The sequence below is a fragment of the Lolium perenne genome, chromosome 1 (assembly GCF_019359855.2).
Source record: "Lolium perenne isolate Kyuss_39 chromosome 1, Kyuss_2.0, whole genome shotgun sequence".
NCBI lineage: Eukaryota > Viridiplantae > Streptophyta > Magnoliopsida > Poales > Poaceae > Lolium > Lolium perenne.
The window spans coordinates 85832263-85849932 of record NC_067244.2 but is presented as its reverse complement, the minus strand read 5'-3'; the positions used below and the strand labels follow the sequence as shown (position 1 = coordinate 85849932).

General features: G+C 41.6%; 1 protein-coding gene across 6 annotated transcripts; it reads right to left on the bottom strand.

The window, feature by feature from the left end:
- Window positions 1-669: 669 nt before the first annotated feature.
- Window positions 670-10527, bottom strand: LOC127304305 (uncharacterized). Of its 6 annotated transcripts, none has more exons than XR_007853357.2 (7): window positions 9782-10527; window positions 6467-6559; window positions 6256-6323; window positions 6040-6178; window positions 5807-5912; window positions 1147-1291; window positions 670-1024 (listed from the first exon to the last, which is right to left on the bottom strand). XR_007853357.2 is itself a non-coding variant. In XM_051335005.2 (6 exons), exons 1-5 carry the CDS (start codon window positions 10448-10450, stop codon window positions 5835-5837), a joined length of 1047 nt encoding a protein of 348 aa, XP_051190965.1. In that variant the 5' UTR covers window positions 10451-10527; the 3' UTR covers window positions 670-1024; window positions 5807-5834. The 6 variants fall into 6 exon arrangements, 4 of the variants coding, with proteins under 4 accessions (XP_051190965.1, XP_051190981.1, XP_051190975.1 ...); XR_007853356.2 differs by having other exon boundaries at window positions 1147-1288; XM_051335005.2 differs by lacking the exon at window positions 1147-1291.
- Between the last annotated feature and the right edge of the window lie 7143 nt (window positions 10528-17670).

The window sequence follows — 17670 nt, the reverse complement described above, 5'->3', positions numbered from 1 at the left end:
TCGTTTTTGGAGTCTGTATTTCAGGTGTTGTCTTGACGGTGGATGTATTGTTGTTGTTAGGCCCGAGATACTGTAGCGGGACTTTTGTTTTTTAGTTTTCTTTTCTTTTTTTTGACTGTGTGCATCCGTAGAGGTGCGTTGTTGCAGAGGCTGGGTGTAATTGGTATCGTTTTTATATTAATATATTCCCTTTATCGAAAAAAAGAAGGACCTGGACTTTCTATTATCCCCAATCCATTTGTGTTAGAAAGGTTCCAAAGTGGAGAGCCGTTTTTATTTGAAAGTGGGACGCACGAACGATTCCACACAGTGCAGAAAAAACTCAGCGATTTGACAAAATGGTCTTAGCGACATGCACCACATCCTTACCATGTGCCGATTGGCCTCACAAACTCGTGTGAGGGCGTGCACCATAGGAATGGTGTAGACAAGGACTTGGGAGGGAAGCGTCATTGTCAACACTAACATCCGTCATTTTCCATACTAAAGCCGTGTACTCCACCGAAACGCCTATACCTGATGACCGTACGCATGGTTGGCTGAGAGCCGTACAGCGCGCGTCCCAAACACGGCAACTAACCTGATTTCTTTCGAACTCATGGAACACTAAACCGAATTGGCCATAGTAAGTTTCTGGATTCTGATAGCGAAGTGTTATGAAGCATTGAGTAATTTTGCTCTGGCCTCATCACCAGTTATCTTCCATACTAACAACTTCACAATACCAAGATCTAAAAAAACAAAACAAAAAAGACCCACAATACCAAAATTATATTCTGTCAACTATAATTATTACCAGTTCATTTCTTTCTCTTGATCTCATACAAACCTCCGGTTGTCGTAGGCTCAGCGTGCACCCCGCCTGACGCCTCCAGAGCCTAATGATATATTCATATATCTTATCATTATCATTCGGCAGCCTAATGATATCATAGGTATCATCAATCGGACCTCGATGGAGATGCGAGACGGAGAATTTGGCAATCAGACGACCCATCGATCTTCTGCGGAACAATGTCTGAACCTGATCAAAAAGTGTAACTGTTATAAGACCCACAACAGAACCAATCAACAAAACTAGCACGGCTGTCGACTACTGGTACGTGTGCGGCCAGCCAGGTTAGCTGTGATAGCCACTGCCAATACCTGAAGAATATTGGCTGCCTGATTTTGCCTCCAGTTGCTCCAGTGCTAATAGTGATATCTCCTGCTCATATAATATTACTGATAGTCCCAATCGCGGCATCAGTTCTGAGAGGCTCAATTTGGTCCTGCTCAAGTGCTCCTCCTGCTGGGGCAAATATTTGGTGCTTCAACTGTCAAACGGTATCTACTGTCCTTCACATCTCCCGCCCATATTTTATTAGTACTAAGTTTATCTTGTCTCTATCCATACTCTCACCAAAAAGTTCCTAGCTAGTCGTTGCTTGTGTCCCGGATAAGTACCACAATTTAGTTAATCTCCTTCAGTTGGGGCACACAAGGAGAAGTTCTCTATCTCATTGCTGATGCCTGATAGGGACAAGATCTCTTTCCTTGACGTGTTGACAGGCAAATTATTGGTGAGCTTTGAGTATATGGTGCCAGAGATAATGCTGAGGAAGTAATTCTTCCGACCTGATATCTGGTGGCGCAAATTAAGAGACTTGGAATAACACATCTCATGGAAAAGACGCAATATCGGAATATTCCTGCAACAAAGAATGGACAGCCATTTTCGGGGATTGTAACACATATGCCTAACGCTCTGATGAATCGAAGTGTAGTTGTGGTTGTGGAGGTCCCTAGCTTGCGGATGGGCATAGAACAACCTAACTGCGTTACGCACAGGGACCCACGTGGATATGTAGAATTATTGCTAGCTTGGCCGTCGATCCCATATGGCTCTGCTAAGCTGACAAGGTTCAAAATTCCGACGCCTCTTGGATCATTACGGCTTCTGGATGCTCGAGCAGCCGTTCGCGCATGAATTGTTTTCAGTACTCCCACGTTGTCAAAATTATATTCCTTCCTAAAACCGTTTAAAGTTGTGCAGTCTTGGACTTGATTGTTCTGTGCATACGTCGTTATAGCACCAGATTTTTTGCGTCTTAATATATCTTCAGTAGGCAGGCACTGTTGGACTGCTACGAACAAAGACAGCTCTCTTGTACTTCTCTATCATTGCTGACCACATGATAAAATCAAATTCGCTGGACCCATAGCCGAATTTTCTCTTTTGAAAGCATATGAAAAACTGTGTCTTGCGTACTGTGTCTTGCGTAGCTGGTCCATGCTTGGAACACAACTAACAGGATGTTCATAGTCCTTTTGTTTGGGACTAATCACTGAACTCCAATGATTAAGAACTACTAATAGTGTGGTATCTAAACTACCACTTGCAGCATCTGATTTCATACAATAGAATGTCGAAGAGCCAACACACACTATCCAAAAGAAACTTCAGATGTTGAGGATATTTCATAATCGCCATTCACTAGTGCATCGAAATATCCATTCCTTAGGCTTGGTTTGTGTGGGCTTGCTCCTGTTATTGTAAGTTTTCGCTCGGTTTTCTCCTAAAAATTGAGCCCCCTCTTCTTAATTAATGGATGGGACAAAGCTTTTGCCTCCGTTTAAAAAAAATTGCATTCCACCTGAGTAGAGGGCAAGAATCAAGAGATGACTTCTCCAATAGCATCACCAGTTATGTCCACCATTGCTGTGCACCAGCTCAAAGAATGAGGCACAAGCCACCTCTTTCTAACAAATAGAATTTGCAAAATCTAGAGAACGTTAAGTCGATAGGATGCATGTATAGCCTTCTCCCCTGGGTACGGGTAACCGTTGGGTATGGGTTTGGGTAAATTGTATACTCGTGGATACAGATATGGGTAGAGTTATGTACCCACTGACTATACGGGTATGGGTATGGTATTGGTCTACCCTACTCATACACTACCCATTGCCATCCTTGCTAGTTACCAGAATGTGAAACATATTTTATTTTCATAAGTTTAACATAGCTACTATGGTGTGTCTTATGTGCTGTGTAGATGTCTGTTTTGGCCTGCCACATGAGCACATTATGCATGGGCGGTATTCACATGGGCACATTATGCTGTGCAGATGACTGCATGAGCACACAACCAAATCAGTTTTTGTTTCTTGCAGATCTGTCAGATGGTACTCCACCAGAAGAATTGATAGATCAATCTCCAAATATGTTCAGATATCTCTGCACATCATTTATGATATTGATTACTCGAAAAGAAACGTTACCGATGGCATCCTTAACTTTGAAAGTCGCTTTGTACATTGGCTTTTGCTTTTGTGTCTCCTCCCCACCCCCCTCCAAACTTTGGTCCCCTGTGGACGGTCAGTATCTCTTGATAGCCCTTTGTGAACTAATTTATTCCTTCAATTTTAGTGGTTGGGAGGGGGAGGGGAGGACACCGAAGCACACCTCTTGTACATTATGATCTGCTGATTGAAGTTTAAAACTAGCACAGTTGTGTGATAATAAATGTTGTTTTCGGATATGGGTTAATTGGTGAACATCAATACAAAGCTATTCACCAATATTGACAATGCTAAAATGATGGTATTGAGGCAAATTGATGGCCAACCTGCGTAACGTCGGAGACCAGTTCCTATTGAAGGCAAATATTATCAGCGACAAAAGTAAGAGGATGGGATCCGGCATCTTGAAGAGAAATCATTCAACAGCAAAAGTAAACAAAAGAGTGGGGGTGCTATAGAGAAGACATCCGCGGCTGCTTGATGGTTGGTTTCTAGTCTCTCGGTTGAGTTGCTGAGACCTTGGTGTCGAATATTTGAAGGAGTCAGTATGTCGTTCCGTTTTTTTGTTGTGGGATGTTGGAGTAGTTTTTCTTGGCTGGTTGAGTTGTGGCTTAGTGTCATTTCTTGGCCATGTTTTAACGGTTTTGACACGTTTTTTTCGCTAATAAACTGGGAACTCTCTTATTCATAATTAATGGATAAGGCAATCATTTTGCATCCCTTTCAAATTGTGTTGTGGCATGGACCATGGAGATAGCATAAAGTTACATTTGAAGAGCAACATATCACGTAGGAGATATCATAGAGCAAGCAAAGAGGCAGTTATTAGTCAGTACTGTTAAAATTCTGAAGCGATGGTAATAATCATGTTTTGAAGATATCTGACTTGAATCACACAAAGAACATGGCAGACCCCGATATGTGCAGGTATCACCCATGATAACCGGTCGGGCATCTTTCTCCTATGTTATCAAGGAGATCTGTACGGATGCCTTTCACATGGTCTTCGCTCAGACCAATGTGATTCAGATTTGTCTTCTGGTCCAGCCACATCACCACATGCATGAGTGGATATTCATGAAACGCATGGATGATACTGCACGTAAGTGCGTTCGCAGCTTCGTCTGACTTTTCATTTGGATCGTTCTCGATGGGCGTGGATTTGGGTAATGGGTGAGACTGATGCTATTGCTACACAGATCAAGCTTGGCAGGTTCGAACTAGCCACGATCCTAGCTAGCTATAAGGATATCTTCGTTCAATGTGGTAGATGGATCAAGATCATTGGATTGGGTTGTAGCCAAGCTAGGATCATATATGCTCCTCAACCCAGATGCTAGTGTTAGTTATCCTCAAGTCCCTCAACTCTTCAACATTTCTTTGGCTCACGAAATTACTTCTATCAGGTGGTCAGTTCCAATTTCAATATCTCTTTCAGAAGACGTATGTCTCGTAAGTTGTTACACCCGTGGAATACTATCAAGGCTAACATTGTTCAGCATCCTGTCAATCATGATTCTGATGTTATTGCTTGGAGTTTGAGTCCCAGTAAGAGCTTCACCACTTTGTATGTATATCGGATGTTGGAAAAGAATTTGGCTGGGACACACAATAAAGGGATTTTTTTTCCTAGGAAAGTTTTTGTTGCCACTCATGCTTTTTAGAAATTAACAATCCTCAACCCCATAGAATTTAAGAAGACATTTTACTTATTGTAAGTTTTTCCGCAACCCTACAGTTTATTCTCGCTCATTGAAAATCCTACGAATCACGAGGCTCTTCCTGTAAAGTTAGTATACTTTCTCAATTAAATTAATATGTGGTGCTGTAACAAGATTCCAACGAATACTGGTGAATGATCATCACCATACTAGACACAATATGATATCGTATCCACAGACCACACGCACCTAAGAATCTTTAGCACACATAAGCAATTGACCATGGCCTCATTTCCAAGCAACAATTTGCAACCACTTGGGTCGCAATCACAAACTTTTTGTTTAAATCAAAGTAAGTATTCCAACACGTTAGACGTTATAACCTTCTTTGTAGGTGCTAAGAGAATCACAACGTGGCAAGATGGACCAGGAGGCATGTGTATGCGTTTGTCTAGAAGCTAGAGTATATAACACCGTTTGCATTGACAAATTATGATGTCAAACACATTACAATCTCTCTTGATTGCCTCCTAGAGAGAAGCCCGTTGGAGTCAGGGTCAGCATGAATTTCCTGCCAAGTTGGGTCCACAATCCTCTCCAAAAAGAAAAAAAAAAAATCAAATCCAGGTATCTGCCAGAAAGCCAGGTACCAAACATCTAGGTTAGTTGAATCAAATTATGTGTGAAGGAACATGGCTGGCCTTGGCGCTTGGTTTCTTCTTTCCATAGTTACTTTTTTCCCTATATTAAGGTTCAATCTGACTAGCATTCCTACACAATTCGCACTGTGAACTCTATGTTGGTAAGACTTAACAGTAATCAATGCCGAGATAGATGTGTATCAGAGGGTCGACATTTCTTACATGATATATTCATCAGTGTACATATGCATCATATCAGCGGTCGGCTCGAGTCCATCTTCCTCAGGCTGGCCCCAGCAAATCTTCTTAATGCAAACTTCCAACATCCCTGTGAACCAACAGAAAAGGTTCCTCAGAAAATACAAAAGAGCGGAAATTTCTTCCTTCAGCATGACAGGCATCAGGTTTATGATTTTCTATTAAGATTCTGTTTAGTTATCGTAGTGAATTGATACCTTGCGACTATCCCTGTATTTAACCGAGGGATCAATGATGTAGTTTGTTATAAGTCTGCAAAGCTCCGCTGGCTTTTCACGGTTTATGGCATGGCCAGCATTCTTGACGATGATTAATTCCGATGTATCTCCCAAATGTCTGAATACAACAAAAGTTACTGCATCATAATAGAGGCTAAGCATATGATGAGGTTTGTATGTTGTAACTAGACAGACCTTTGCAGCCGTAGGCCAAGTTCTAATGGAAACACTCTATCTTGCTCTCCCCAAATTATCAAGGTTTGCTGCCAAATTAACAAAGTATGCGATGTACATATTATCAAAGCATAATTTTAATAATAATTTGAGGATAAGGATTATGATGACAGGCATCATGTTGTGTACTCCCGTTGAAGGAGAGATGATTATGTATGCCACAAATAGATACCTGGTTAATTTTAGGAAGGTCTGAAAGCTTCCTGCCACTGATCAAGGCATATAACAACTCGGTCTTTTCTTTTACATTTTCAGTGCACATAACCTGCAAACATAGAAAGTGTATAAAGCTACTACAGTACACTTTTCAGAATCAATTAAGTGTAAAAGCACACAAAAAATTGTGTATAGCTAGTACAAAAGTAGAGGAGTACCGTAAAGATGTGCAGGTCATATTTAAATCTTAACTCGAGGGTGCACAAGTTGATTGCTACATGTACATTTGAGCATTATCATAATTAACAGCAGTGTGCGGAAGCAATGATTCTACAAGGACAAGGATGCTCTAGTATGCCATATTAGACTGTTCCCACTGGATGAACCAAATTAGCATTTTAGCATAATTAATATAAGGATATAGTCAACATAAACACAGGGAAAAAATTATATTTCTTACAGTATGGAAGATAATTTAATGCGTTTCGGTTTTTTTTTTCCTATTACGACGAGTGGAGCAGGTGTATGCTGTGCTCTGCATCAGCTCAGCAACCCAGTTTCTTCTAAAGTATAAACCTATATTTGCATTCACATTCCAAAGCATAGTTTGATCATCCACTTGCGGAAGCAAGTTCAGATGAAGTTTCCCAACGAATCCAGCTTCCTTGGGAAGAAGCTTGAATTCTGCTCTTCATTCAAGACTGCAGTTGCAGTTGAGCAATTTGTTTTCAGTTTTTTGATATTTCTGTTTGCTTTTCAAATATTGAAGAAGTTTATCCAAAGCCAAACAAATCAATGGTTGGTAACAACTCTTGTTTTAGAGAAAATTCCTTATTTGACACTACCTTAAAATGTGGTCCCTTATTTGACACCGAAACTTTTTTTCTTCCCTATTTGACACTAGCTCTAAAATTTGTTCCTTATATGACACTCCGTCCATTTTACCACTAACGGTGTTAGATGACACATGAAAAGACTTCTATGCCCCTGATGCATTGTGTGACAAAAAAAATTTATCAGGAAAAAAAGAAAACCTATTTAGGCTACCAGCAACAATGCTCTGTATCTGAGTGCGTACGCAGCACCTCCTTTGTGTATGTTGTATTGAGTGTATACTTTGCATTTAGTGGTGTACACTAATTTTGTATTTCTACAATGCATCTTCATACCTTATCGACATTTTTTTTTCGAGAATGACTCATCGATATTTACCAACTACCACATACATTATCAGGCAGTAGTATAGCAGGCAAATCACGCATCCCAGTGTGTGCACATCTCAACATTTGAGGACTTTTTCCCATTTTAGTGCACACCACGCCAAGCGATCAATTTCACAGAACATGCCTACTTCCTCCCCAGTCTCCAAACGCCAGGGTTGAGCCCCACGACGTTGGCTGACGGGAGGACATGGCCGCACCTCAGACCGAGCCCGCGATCGCTCTGTGGCCCAACCTTGCAGCCGTGCCCAAAATCGAGCTCACATCCACGCCCAACCCTACAACACCATGGTCAGACCCCGCAGCTAAGCTCACCGACTGACGGTTTGCCGAGCCAAACCTTGGCCTCCCGCCGCAGACGAGCCTTTGCTGCCGCCGCACCTTGCTTGCGCACATCAAGCGCTGCCACCTCCGTTCAACCAGGATTCGGCAGTTGAGGTCCCGGATGGTTCGGTCGGATGAGTGGAGTCCTGGATGGTTCGGTCTTAGGTCTGTACTCACGTGTATAGCAGGGGTAATTTGGTCACTCCAACTAAAAACTGACCAGCCTAATTTGTATTTGGACGGAATAGTCTAACACAGTAGACAGTAGTGTCATATAAGGAACAAATTTTAGACCTAGTGTCAAATAGGGAAGAAAAAGTTTTTCAGTGTCAAATAAGGAACCACATTTTAGTGTAGTGTCAAATAAGGAATTTTCTCCTTGTTTTACATGTTTGTGAAAGAACGGCTGTGCAATCTATGAATTCTTATGTTCATCAAAACTTAAGACTTTTATTGCCTAAAAGTTTTGTCTCTGAACTGCAACATTTAGCAGCAGACTGCTTCTTGTATCCATGATAAGCAATGTTTGTTTCTGTTTTCGTTTTACATGAGGCTTGAAATGGTGGGAGAACATCATTTGATGTCCTATGGATGAATATATATATATATATACTAATTGCTGAATTTTTTTGGAACTGTCAATGTTCGAACAAACTGAGGTCACCGCACAGTCCACAAATCAAGTACAAAAATGTAATTATTACTATGTATTTTGATTTGATGAGCCACAGGTGCAATTAAGAATCAAATTACAAGTTCTAACGCGACTATCCAACCATCTAATCCGGTGAACAATCTTAATCACGCAACATTGCAACACAAAGAATGCAGCTAATTTAGTTGGTAGGTCCCTGAGTAACCTACCCTGGCGCAATCCCTGATGAAATAGGATGGGATGAACTTTGACGGTTCGAAAGCAAGTCTCATCCACCTCCTCAGATCCTCTGGCTGCTGCGACATTAGCAGAGGCTGCTTTCTATATCCATGCTAAAACAATGTCCGTTTCTGTTTTCGTTTTCCATGAGGGATAAGGGGTGGGCCATGGGCGGGCACACATGTATTCATAGGTATTCAGCTGAATACCCATAAATTTTAGCAAAACCTTTAAACCCTGTGTACAACCATGATTTCTGGATTAGTTCTTACGAAAACATGACCAGTAGTGCCCAAGCATGTGGACAGAGTGGTGTAATTGGCAGTGAGGACGCAAGGAATTAGCAGCTAGCAGGCCAAGGTATCGAGAGTGCTTCTAGCTTCACTTGTTTCTATAGATGTTTCGCTAAGACAGTAATTCTGAATACCCATTCTCAAAAGCCTAGGCCCTAAGGAAACGGACATTGCTAAGACAGTAATTGCATCATTTGATGTCCAATCGATTAGTAAAACTAAGCATCATATCCTAAGGAGCTTGCATCAACCAATTGTTGAATTCATGTAGCTGTCAAATGTTTCAACTAATTTAGATCACCTCGCAATTAAAATTCACCATTTTTGACTGACACAGGTATACCAATGTCATTTTATCTATGTAATTTGATTTATAGTCGTACTCCCTCTGTATGGTTTTAATCGACGCGGAGTTGTGCCTACGGATGTATGTTTCACGGGATGGCTCGCGTCGATTAAATAAGAACCGAGGTAGTAGTAATTATGAATCAACTCACAAGTTCTAAGTTCCAACACCCTGCTACCCACCTAACCAGTGCTCGGTGAACAATCTCAATCGTGCAACATTGCAACGCAAGAAACTGCAGCTAATTTAGTTGGCAGATCACTTTGTTACCTACCGTGATGTAATCCCTGATGAAGCAGGACGGCATGAACTTTGGCGGTTTGCAGAAGGTGAGCCCCACCAGCCTCCTGAGATCCTCCGGCCGCTGCGGCAGCAGCAGGCTGGCGGCCTCCTTGATATCCTCCACGGCGAACAGCCCCGCCGCGAGGTCGGTTTCCTCAAGGCACACACCTGCCGCGACGAGCACGAGCCGCTCTACCACGGCCGGGAATGCGTGGGCGAGGTGGTAGGCCACGAAGCCACCGTAGCTGACGCCAACGACGGTGTACCTTTGAGGCGCGCCGGGGAGAGCAGCCATGGCGGCGGCGACGGAGGAGGCCTGGTAGGCCGGAGATCTGTCGGCCGTAGGGGAGGCGGAGTCGCCGAAGAAGACGAGGTCTGGGACGAAAGGGGCGAGGCCGGCGGCGAGAAGCGGGCGGAGGAAGGGGGCCCACTGCCAGGTGGCGTTGGCGCCGAAGCCGTGGAGGAGGAGGACGGGGCGCAGGGCCGGGTCGGGGCGCGGGACCCAGAAATGGACGACGGCGCCGTCCGGAAGCGGCACGGCGGCCTGGCGGAGCCCGGCCGAGCGGAAGGAACGGGCGTAGCAGCGGTCCCGTGCGAGCGTGGGGCTCAGCCGGTGCTTCCACCACCGCCTCCCGCCAGTCGGCGGTGGTGGCGCAGGCATGCCGCTCGCCGGAGGCGGGAGATCTTGTGGTAGTGAGCTGGTGGACTGGGTCTATTATTATTATTATGCTAATCAAAGTACTACTCCAGTTGGGATTAAGTATGAGCCAGTTCAGGTTCAGAGAAGTCAAAATACAACTTGCGCCTTTTTGAGCGGAGACCATTGTGCACCAGACTACCGATACCTGGATCTCAAAGAATCAGACGGCCAACACCCACACTTATGAATGGGTGTACAAATGTATTTCCCTTGTAATATGCCAAAGTATAACTCTCCCACAACATGATAAAGTATTTATTTTCACAAGAGGTAAATAAGATTCAATTAAAGATAATTAATAGATATTATAGTTTAAATTTCTCATAAGGATAACATACCACATAGAGACTAAATAAACTTGCAATATCAATCCTAAGTGCTATTTCTCATGTACACATATTTTTAGGGTTTTGACATTCCCAAAGCATATCACTTTCCAAAAATGAGACAGTCCATTAATCACTCACGAGAGCCATATAAGATATATGGTGTGCCACCCAACATTCAAATACTTGATTTCTCAAGATAAATCAAATAGGAGGTACAACATATACAAGCATATGCAAGGTACAAAATCAACACATGCAAATGAGCGAGTAACTTTCAATGTAAATAAGTTGAGCACATGTTACCACAAGGAAGAACATTGTATATATGATAGAAGTGAGATAACCCAAATGACTTGGCTTGAGAAAATATAATTAATGAAGGTCCCTTAATCCTTCATAATATAGCCAGGTCTCCAATGCCCACCAACACCACCTATTGATAAAGTTCTAGTGTGTTGGTCCCCAACTAAGTTGAGTCCTAAGAGGTTAGTCACAATAGGCTTTGCAACCAAAATAAATTTTTTCTTGACACCACTTTGAGCACCAACATATTTGGCAAACGAATTGCCAACCCCATCCTTACGAAGAGAATAAATATCATCAATGATGATAGGGTTGGATTAGGTGTATGGTACGTCCAAAACGTATCTACTTTTCTGAACACTCTTGATGTTGTTTGGCCTTTATCTTGTGTGTTTTGAATACAACTAACGCGGACTAACGTTGTTTTCAGCAGAATTGCTCTCGTGTCTCGTTTTTGTGCAGAAATCCAACTTTCAGGAAAATTGCCGGAAAATATAGAAAAACTCATATTTCACCTGAAGACTCACAGAGCCAGAAGACGAGACGGAGGGGGGCCACGAGGGGCCAACACCTACCCTAGGCGCGGGCCAGGCCTTGGTCGTGCCTAGGGGTGGTTTGGCTGCCTCGGCCACCCCTCGACCTCTCCTTCGCACTATAAGAAGCCCCTGACCTGAAAATCAAGGGGGGGTCGACGTTTTTCCAGAAAGAGTTCCGCTGCTCCGCCGCCACCAGAAACTCCAATCCGGGGACCAAAAACTCCGTTCTGGCACCATGTCGGGACGGGGATTTGGAGGAGATCATCGCCATCTCCATCACCGACGGGGATGGTAGGGATTGGATGAGATTGTTCATGTAATAGCTATAAGATTGTTATGGGCATAGTGTCTAGTATCTATTGTTAGTATTTTTGACATTGTTTCAACTTGTTGTGCTTAAGTGCCATGATCTTAGATTTGAACATGTTATTGATTCATGATGATAATTATATCTGCAAGTTGTATACACATATTATTGTCCGGAACCCGAGGCTCCAAAGTGACAATAATTGGGATAACCGGAGGGGATGGCTATGATGTGAGGATCACGTGTGTTCATGGAGTGTTAATACTTTGCTCCAGTACTCTATTAAAATGAGTACCTTAATTTCCAGTAGTTTCCCTAGAGGCCCCGCTGCAACAAGCTGGTAGCACAAAAGATGTCATGCAAGTTTCTCATTGCGAGCACGCACGACTAAATAGGAACACACGCCTATGATTATCTTATATTAGGATGCTTATATCATTATTACTTGCAATGCCTATGTCTTGCTATTATATGGACTCTCTCATTCATGCAACGTCCGTTCATCCATCCATGTGCCTACAATATTTTATCATGTTGTCTACTGCAATCATCGCTACTGATGTTTTTATTTCATTACTGTTGTTATTTCACTACTACCACTGCTATAAAAATGTTACTACTGATAAGATGTTGCGAGCAAGTCTGTTTTCAGATGCAGGTGAATTGACAACTCATCTGTTAAAGGTTATAAATATTCTTTGGCTCCCCTTGTGTTGAATCAATAAATTTGGTTTTTTACTTCCCTCGAAGACTGTTGCGATCCCCTATACTTGTGGGTCATCAAGACTATTTTCTGGCGCCGTTGCCGGAGAGCATAGCTTTATTTACAAGCCCCCTTGAAGGTGATATTGTTTGCTGCAATTTATTCATTATAGGGAAAGCTCTTGAATCGAAGTTCCCTATATTGTCATCCACTACAAGAAGAGGTACAACTCTGAACACCTCTGCTGCTCTTGATTCGCCATCTGTTATGAGTAAGATTCTTACTCCACCACATGCTACTGCTACTTCTGCTGAATCTGATAATGCTCCTGATGATTTTGATGATGCTTCTACTATGCTTGACAAGAGTGGTTCGTTAGGTCCTTTCCTAGATACTACAAATGCTAGAGCTAAACAAAATGAAAATGCTGAAAATATTATTGCACCTCTTAGTTCACCTCAAGCTAGGGGGAATCCTAGCGATGATCTTGATGAAACTTATATTGAACTTGATGATGACTTCATTGAAGAATGACATGCTACTAGAGATGCAAGTGCTATGAGAAGTCTTATTGCAAGACGAGTTGTTAAATATAATTTGTCTCCTGATTCTAAGTTTGCCATATCTCCCATAAATATTAGAGATAAGAATTATGATTTCTCTCTGGATTTATCTTACATACCTATTGTTGAGAAAGAACATTTATGTGGTACTGAAAATAAAAGTGATATGAAACATATGAATGAACTCTCTACTTTGAGTAATTTATTCTGCGATGATATTAAGATACACACTTACTTTGTCACTAAAATCTTCCCTTTCTCTCTGAAAGGGGTAGCTAAAATTTGGTATGATAATTTGTCTTCTGGATCTATTGATAGTCCTATTGGTTTGGTTAATGCTTTCTTCCAGAAATATTTCCCTACTAGTGCTCAACATGCTGCTTTGCAGATTTTTTTTTACTTTGTGCAAGTAGAAGGAGAGAAATTGCTTGAATCTTGGGCAAGATTTTATTCTTTAATTAGAGAACTACCTAAACATTAGTTAGCTAAAAATGAACTCCTTGATATATTCTATAATGTACTAACCGTTGAATCTAGGACATACCTGGATAGTTGTGCTGGTTGTGTTTTCAGAAAAAGAACTCCGGCTGAAGCTGAGGAATTATTGGCCAAAATAAGCAAGAATTATGATGATTGGACTACACCGGAGCCAATACCAACACCAAAGAAAAGGGGAATGATTGAATTAAACGATGAAGAGATGAGGGAAGCAAGAAATCTCTTAAGGAGAAGGGTATTAAATCTGAAGATGTGAAGAATCTACCACCTATAGAAGAATTATGTAAGCCAGTCCCTCGTTCTTACACTATTGAGGTACACTCTCTCCAACGCTTTGATAATAGTGATATTCCCTACTCCAAACCTCCTGATCAATGCTTAGATGAATTTGATAATTATATTGTTAAGCAAGATAATTTTAATAAGAGAGTGAAACATCACCTAACGGAAAATTCTAGAGCTATCAACAATTTGCATGATATTGTGGAAAGAACCTCTAATGATGTTAAAATGCTTGTTAAACATTTCCATATGGTTCAAACTCAAATTGATCAGCTCACTAAGGTGCAAAAAGATTTGCTAACAAATACTTATAGGGAAAAACAAGCTTATAAAATAAGAACTAGAAGCAGTATTTCTACTCAAGATCATCTATATCCTGAAGGACATCCAAAGAGAATTGAACACTATTCTCAACAAGCTAATGATACTATGACTAAGTCTAAGAAAAAGAAGAAGAAACGTAAAACTATTGTAGAATCCTCTGAACCTACTAAAGATCCTAATAGTATATCTATTTCTGATGTTGAAACTGAAAGTGGTAATGATAAAAATGATGCTTCCGATAAAGAAGAAATTGAAGAAGAACCTGAAAAGCATACTAAGAATACAAAATACACTAAGGAAGATTTCATTGCTACTAAACATGGTAGTGAGAGAGAACCTTGGGTGCAAAAACCAATGCCTTTTCCTGATAAGAAACATAAATCGAAGGAGGAAGAACATTATAATAAGTTATGTGAATGGATGAAACCTTTGTTTTTGCAAATTCCTTTGACTGATGCTATTAAATTGCATCATTATTCAAAGTATATGAAAGATATTGTCTCTAATAAGAGGAAGATTCCAAATGAAGAAATACCGTGATGCTCGCTATTTACTCTTTCAATGGTAAGGTTCCAAAGAAGCTTGGTGATCCAGGTATACCCACTATTCCATGCTCCATCAAAAATAATTATGTTAGAACTGCTTTATGTGATTTGGGAGCAGGAGTTAGTGTTATGCCTTTTTCTCTCTATAGAAGACTTGGTCTAGAAAAATTAATACCAACTAATATATCCTTGCAAATGCCTGATAAGTCTACTACTATTCATGTTGGTATATGTGAGGATGTTCATGTTCAAGTTGCTCATCATTATATGATATTAACTCACTTTGTTGTGCTGGAAATGCCGGAAGATGATAATATGTCTATTATTCTTCGGAGACCTTTTCTTAACACTGCAGGGGCTGTTATTGATTGCAATCAAGGAAAAGTAACTTTTAATGTCGATGACAAAGAGCATATGATTTATTTTCCCAAGAAGATTGATGGGAATTATGGTCTAAATTGGGAAATATCATTTGCCTTTGCCCAAGCCAAAGAAAGAGAATGATATTGTCATGATTGGAACTATTCCCATCGAGATTGAGGTAACATAATCATTGTGTGAAATGCAAAGTTTTGCTTCATATAAAATTGTTTTGATAACAAGACTTGATCAACCTTGTTAACAAAGTAATTTTGAATGAATGAAACTATGTTTTCACCTATGTACTATTGATTGAATTTACATTAGAATGCCTTAGAGTTGTTGTAGATTTGGTTTTGAATTTATTTTTCATCATTCCATAATTTTTTTCCTGCGATAGAATCATTATTCAAATTCTGAGAATTCTCCAAAAATAAAGTTTATCGAAAAATTCCAGAAAATGTATAGAAAACTTTTACGCATGAAAAGGGGCAGAGAGGCACCTGGGGGTAGCCCAGGGGGACCCACCAGCCGAGCACACCATGTGGTGGCGCAGCTGGCCCCCTGGCCACGCCAAGGGCAGGTGTGGGGCCCCCTGGCCCTCCACTTCCTCCCTCCTATGCCATTCTCTTCTATCTCCCGAAAAAACACCCAACCATTGCTCAAAACCGTGTTCTTGCTGCTCTTCATCATGAATTTTCGATCTCCTTCCTCAGCCCATATTTCCTGCTGAAATTTGAAGCATTTGCTCTCCGGTATGTGACTCCTTCGATTATCCAAGTAGAATTTTGATTGGTGAAGTATATCTTGAATATTTTGCTGTTGTAGATGACATGATAAGTGAGCTTGCATGCTTGTATTATGATGGGATAAATTGTTGTGATGCATGTTTAGTCCTCTTATAAGTCTCCATCGTGTTCTCCTTCATTTGATTGTCTTATAATCATTTTTATGAGGTTTGTTAAAAAAACTCAGAGATGGAAGGCAACGCATACCAACTCAATTAACATGAATTGGAGTTGAATGAAATCATGAAGGTTCACCGGCAGGAAGGAGTTTTTCCTTCTCTTTATCCATGTGTGGAATTCATGAGTGATGCAGGAATTCTACAGGATTTCCGAACTTTGGTTTCCAATGTAAGGTTGGAAAGTTTTGTTGATGGTGAACCATACTAACATGTTAATCTAACTATGTGTGTGGTCCAGGATTTCAGATTTAGTTGGAAATTCCCTAACCCCATGGTTCATTACAAAATGCACAATATAGTTGTTGATTTGCCTCTCGATGATTTCTATGCAGCTATCAGAGTGCCATAATGGGGATCATGCGGAAAAATCAAGGATCGACCCAAGCCATTGCTGGAACTCTACAAAGAAATTTGTCAGGGGAGGAGCTTCTCAGAGGAGATGGTAAAATCCGAAGCATTCAACTTCCCTCTATTCGGTATTTTGCTTATTTTATTACTAAGTGCGTTCTAGCTAGAAAGGTTGCAAGCAATTATCCTCTCATGATTTAGCCTTCCTAGCTGGTGCCTTGAAACAAGATAGAGAGCATAATTTGGGTGCTTTGATAGCCTCCCGTCTTACTATTAATCGTGAGAAAGGGGGAGTTTGTGAAGGCCTCATTGCCTCTCGTTTATTAGCCTTTCATGGTCTAGTTCCACATGCTTTGGACTTTCAATTTCCATTAGAGAGGCTTGATCTTAATTCAATGATGCAACATCAATTTGTTTCTTACCAAGCTAACGTTGGCTACCTACCTTCTGAAATTACCTTTTTCAAGAGAAAAGCATTCTCTCGGTGGGTAACAAGACCGATCGTCTAGTCAATTTGTCTGCGCCCCTTGTCGTTGCCTATTCGACGGTACTCCAGAGGAGGGATCCTCATGGAGGGAAGAAGAAGTAGGGGCCATCGGGCGGAGAGTCCTCGGGACGGTGGTACGCGAGTTATCCAGCTTCGGAACACCTGCATGATGACCGGGCCTACTGATGCTTGTCTGGAATTATCTGTGCGCTTTCGCGTTGTTACAATGAGTTGTGGTTGTGCCTCTAGGGCTCCCAGGATCCGGCTTATAAAGGCGCACAGATCTAGGGTTTACAAGGAGAGTCCTAACCGGAATACAAGTTGCCTAACTACGGAATATTACATTGCCGTGCACATCAAGGATCCGACTTCCTTATGCGTCGCACTGGATCCGGCTACCCCTGATGGGCCAGGACGGATCCGACTTCCAGGGTCGTTTAGTGGATCCGGCTCCTTGTTCCTGAGCTGGACTCCATCCATCTTGATCTACAGCAACTGGGCCGCCCGATGGGCCATATGCCACCATCACCGTCTGTGGGCCACCCGGGCTTGCCAGATACAATCTTGTCAGTGGTATACCTATAAAGTATACCCACAACAGTAGCCTCCAGAGTTCTCCGAGTTTCACC

Excerpts from the sequence above, each read along its gene's own strand:
- LOC127304305 (XM_051335005.2), bottom strand. The coding sequence starts at position 10,450 with ATGCCTGCGCCACCACCGCCGACTGGCGGGAGGCGGTGGTGGAAGCAC. Across the intron at positions 6,179-6,255 it reads CTTGGCCTACGGCTGCAAAG|ACATTTGGGAGATACATCGG; the intron begins GTCTGTCTAGTT and ends TGTTGTATTCAG. Across the intron at positions 5,913-6,039 it reads AATACAGGGATAGTCGCAAG|GGATGTTGGAAGTTTGCATT; the intron begins GTATCAATTCAC and ends GTTGGTTCACAG.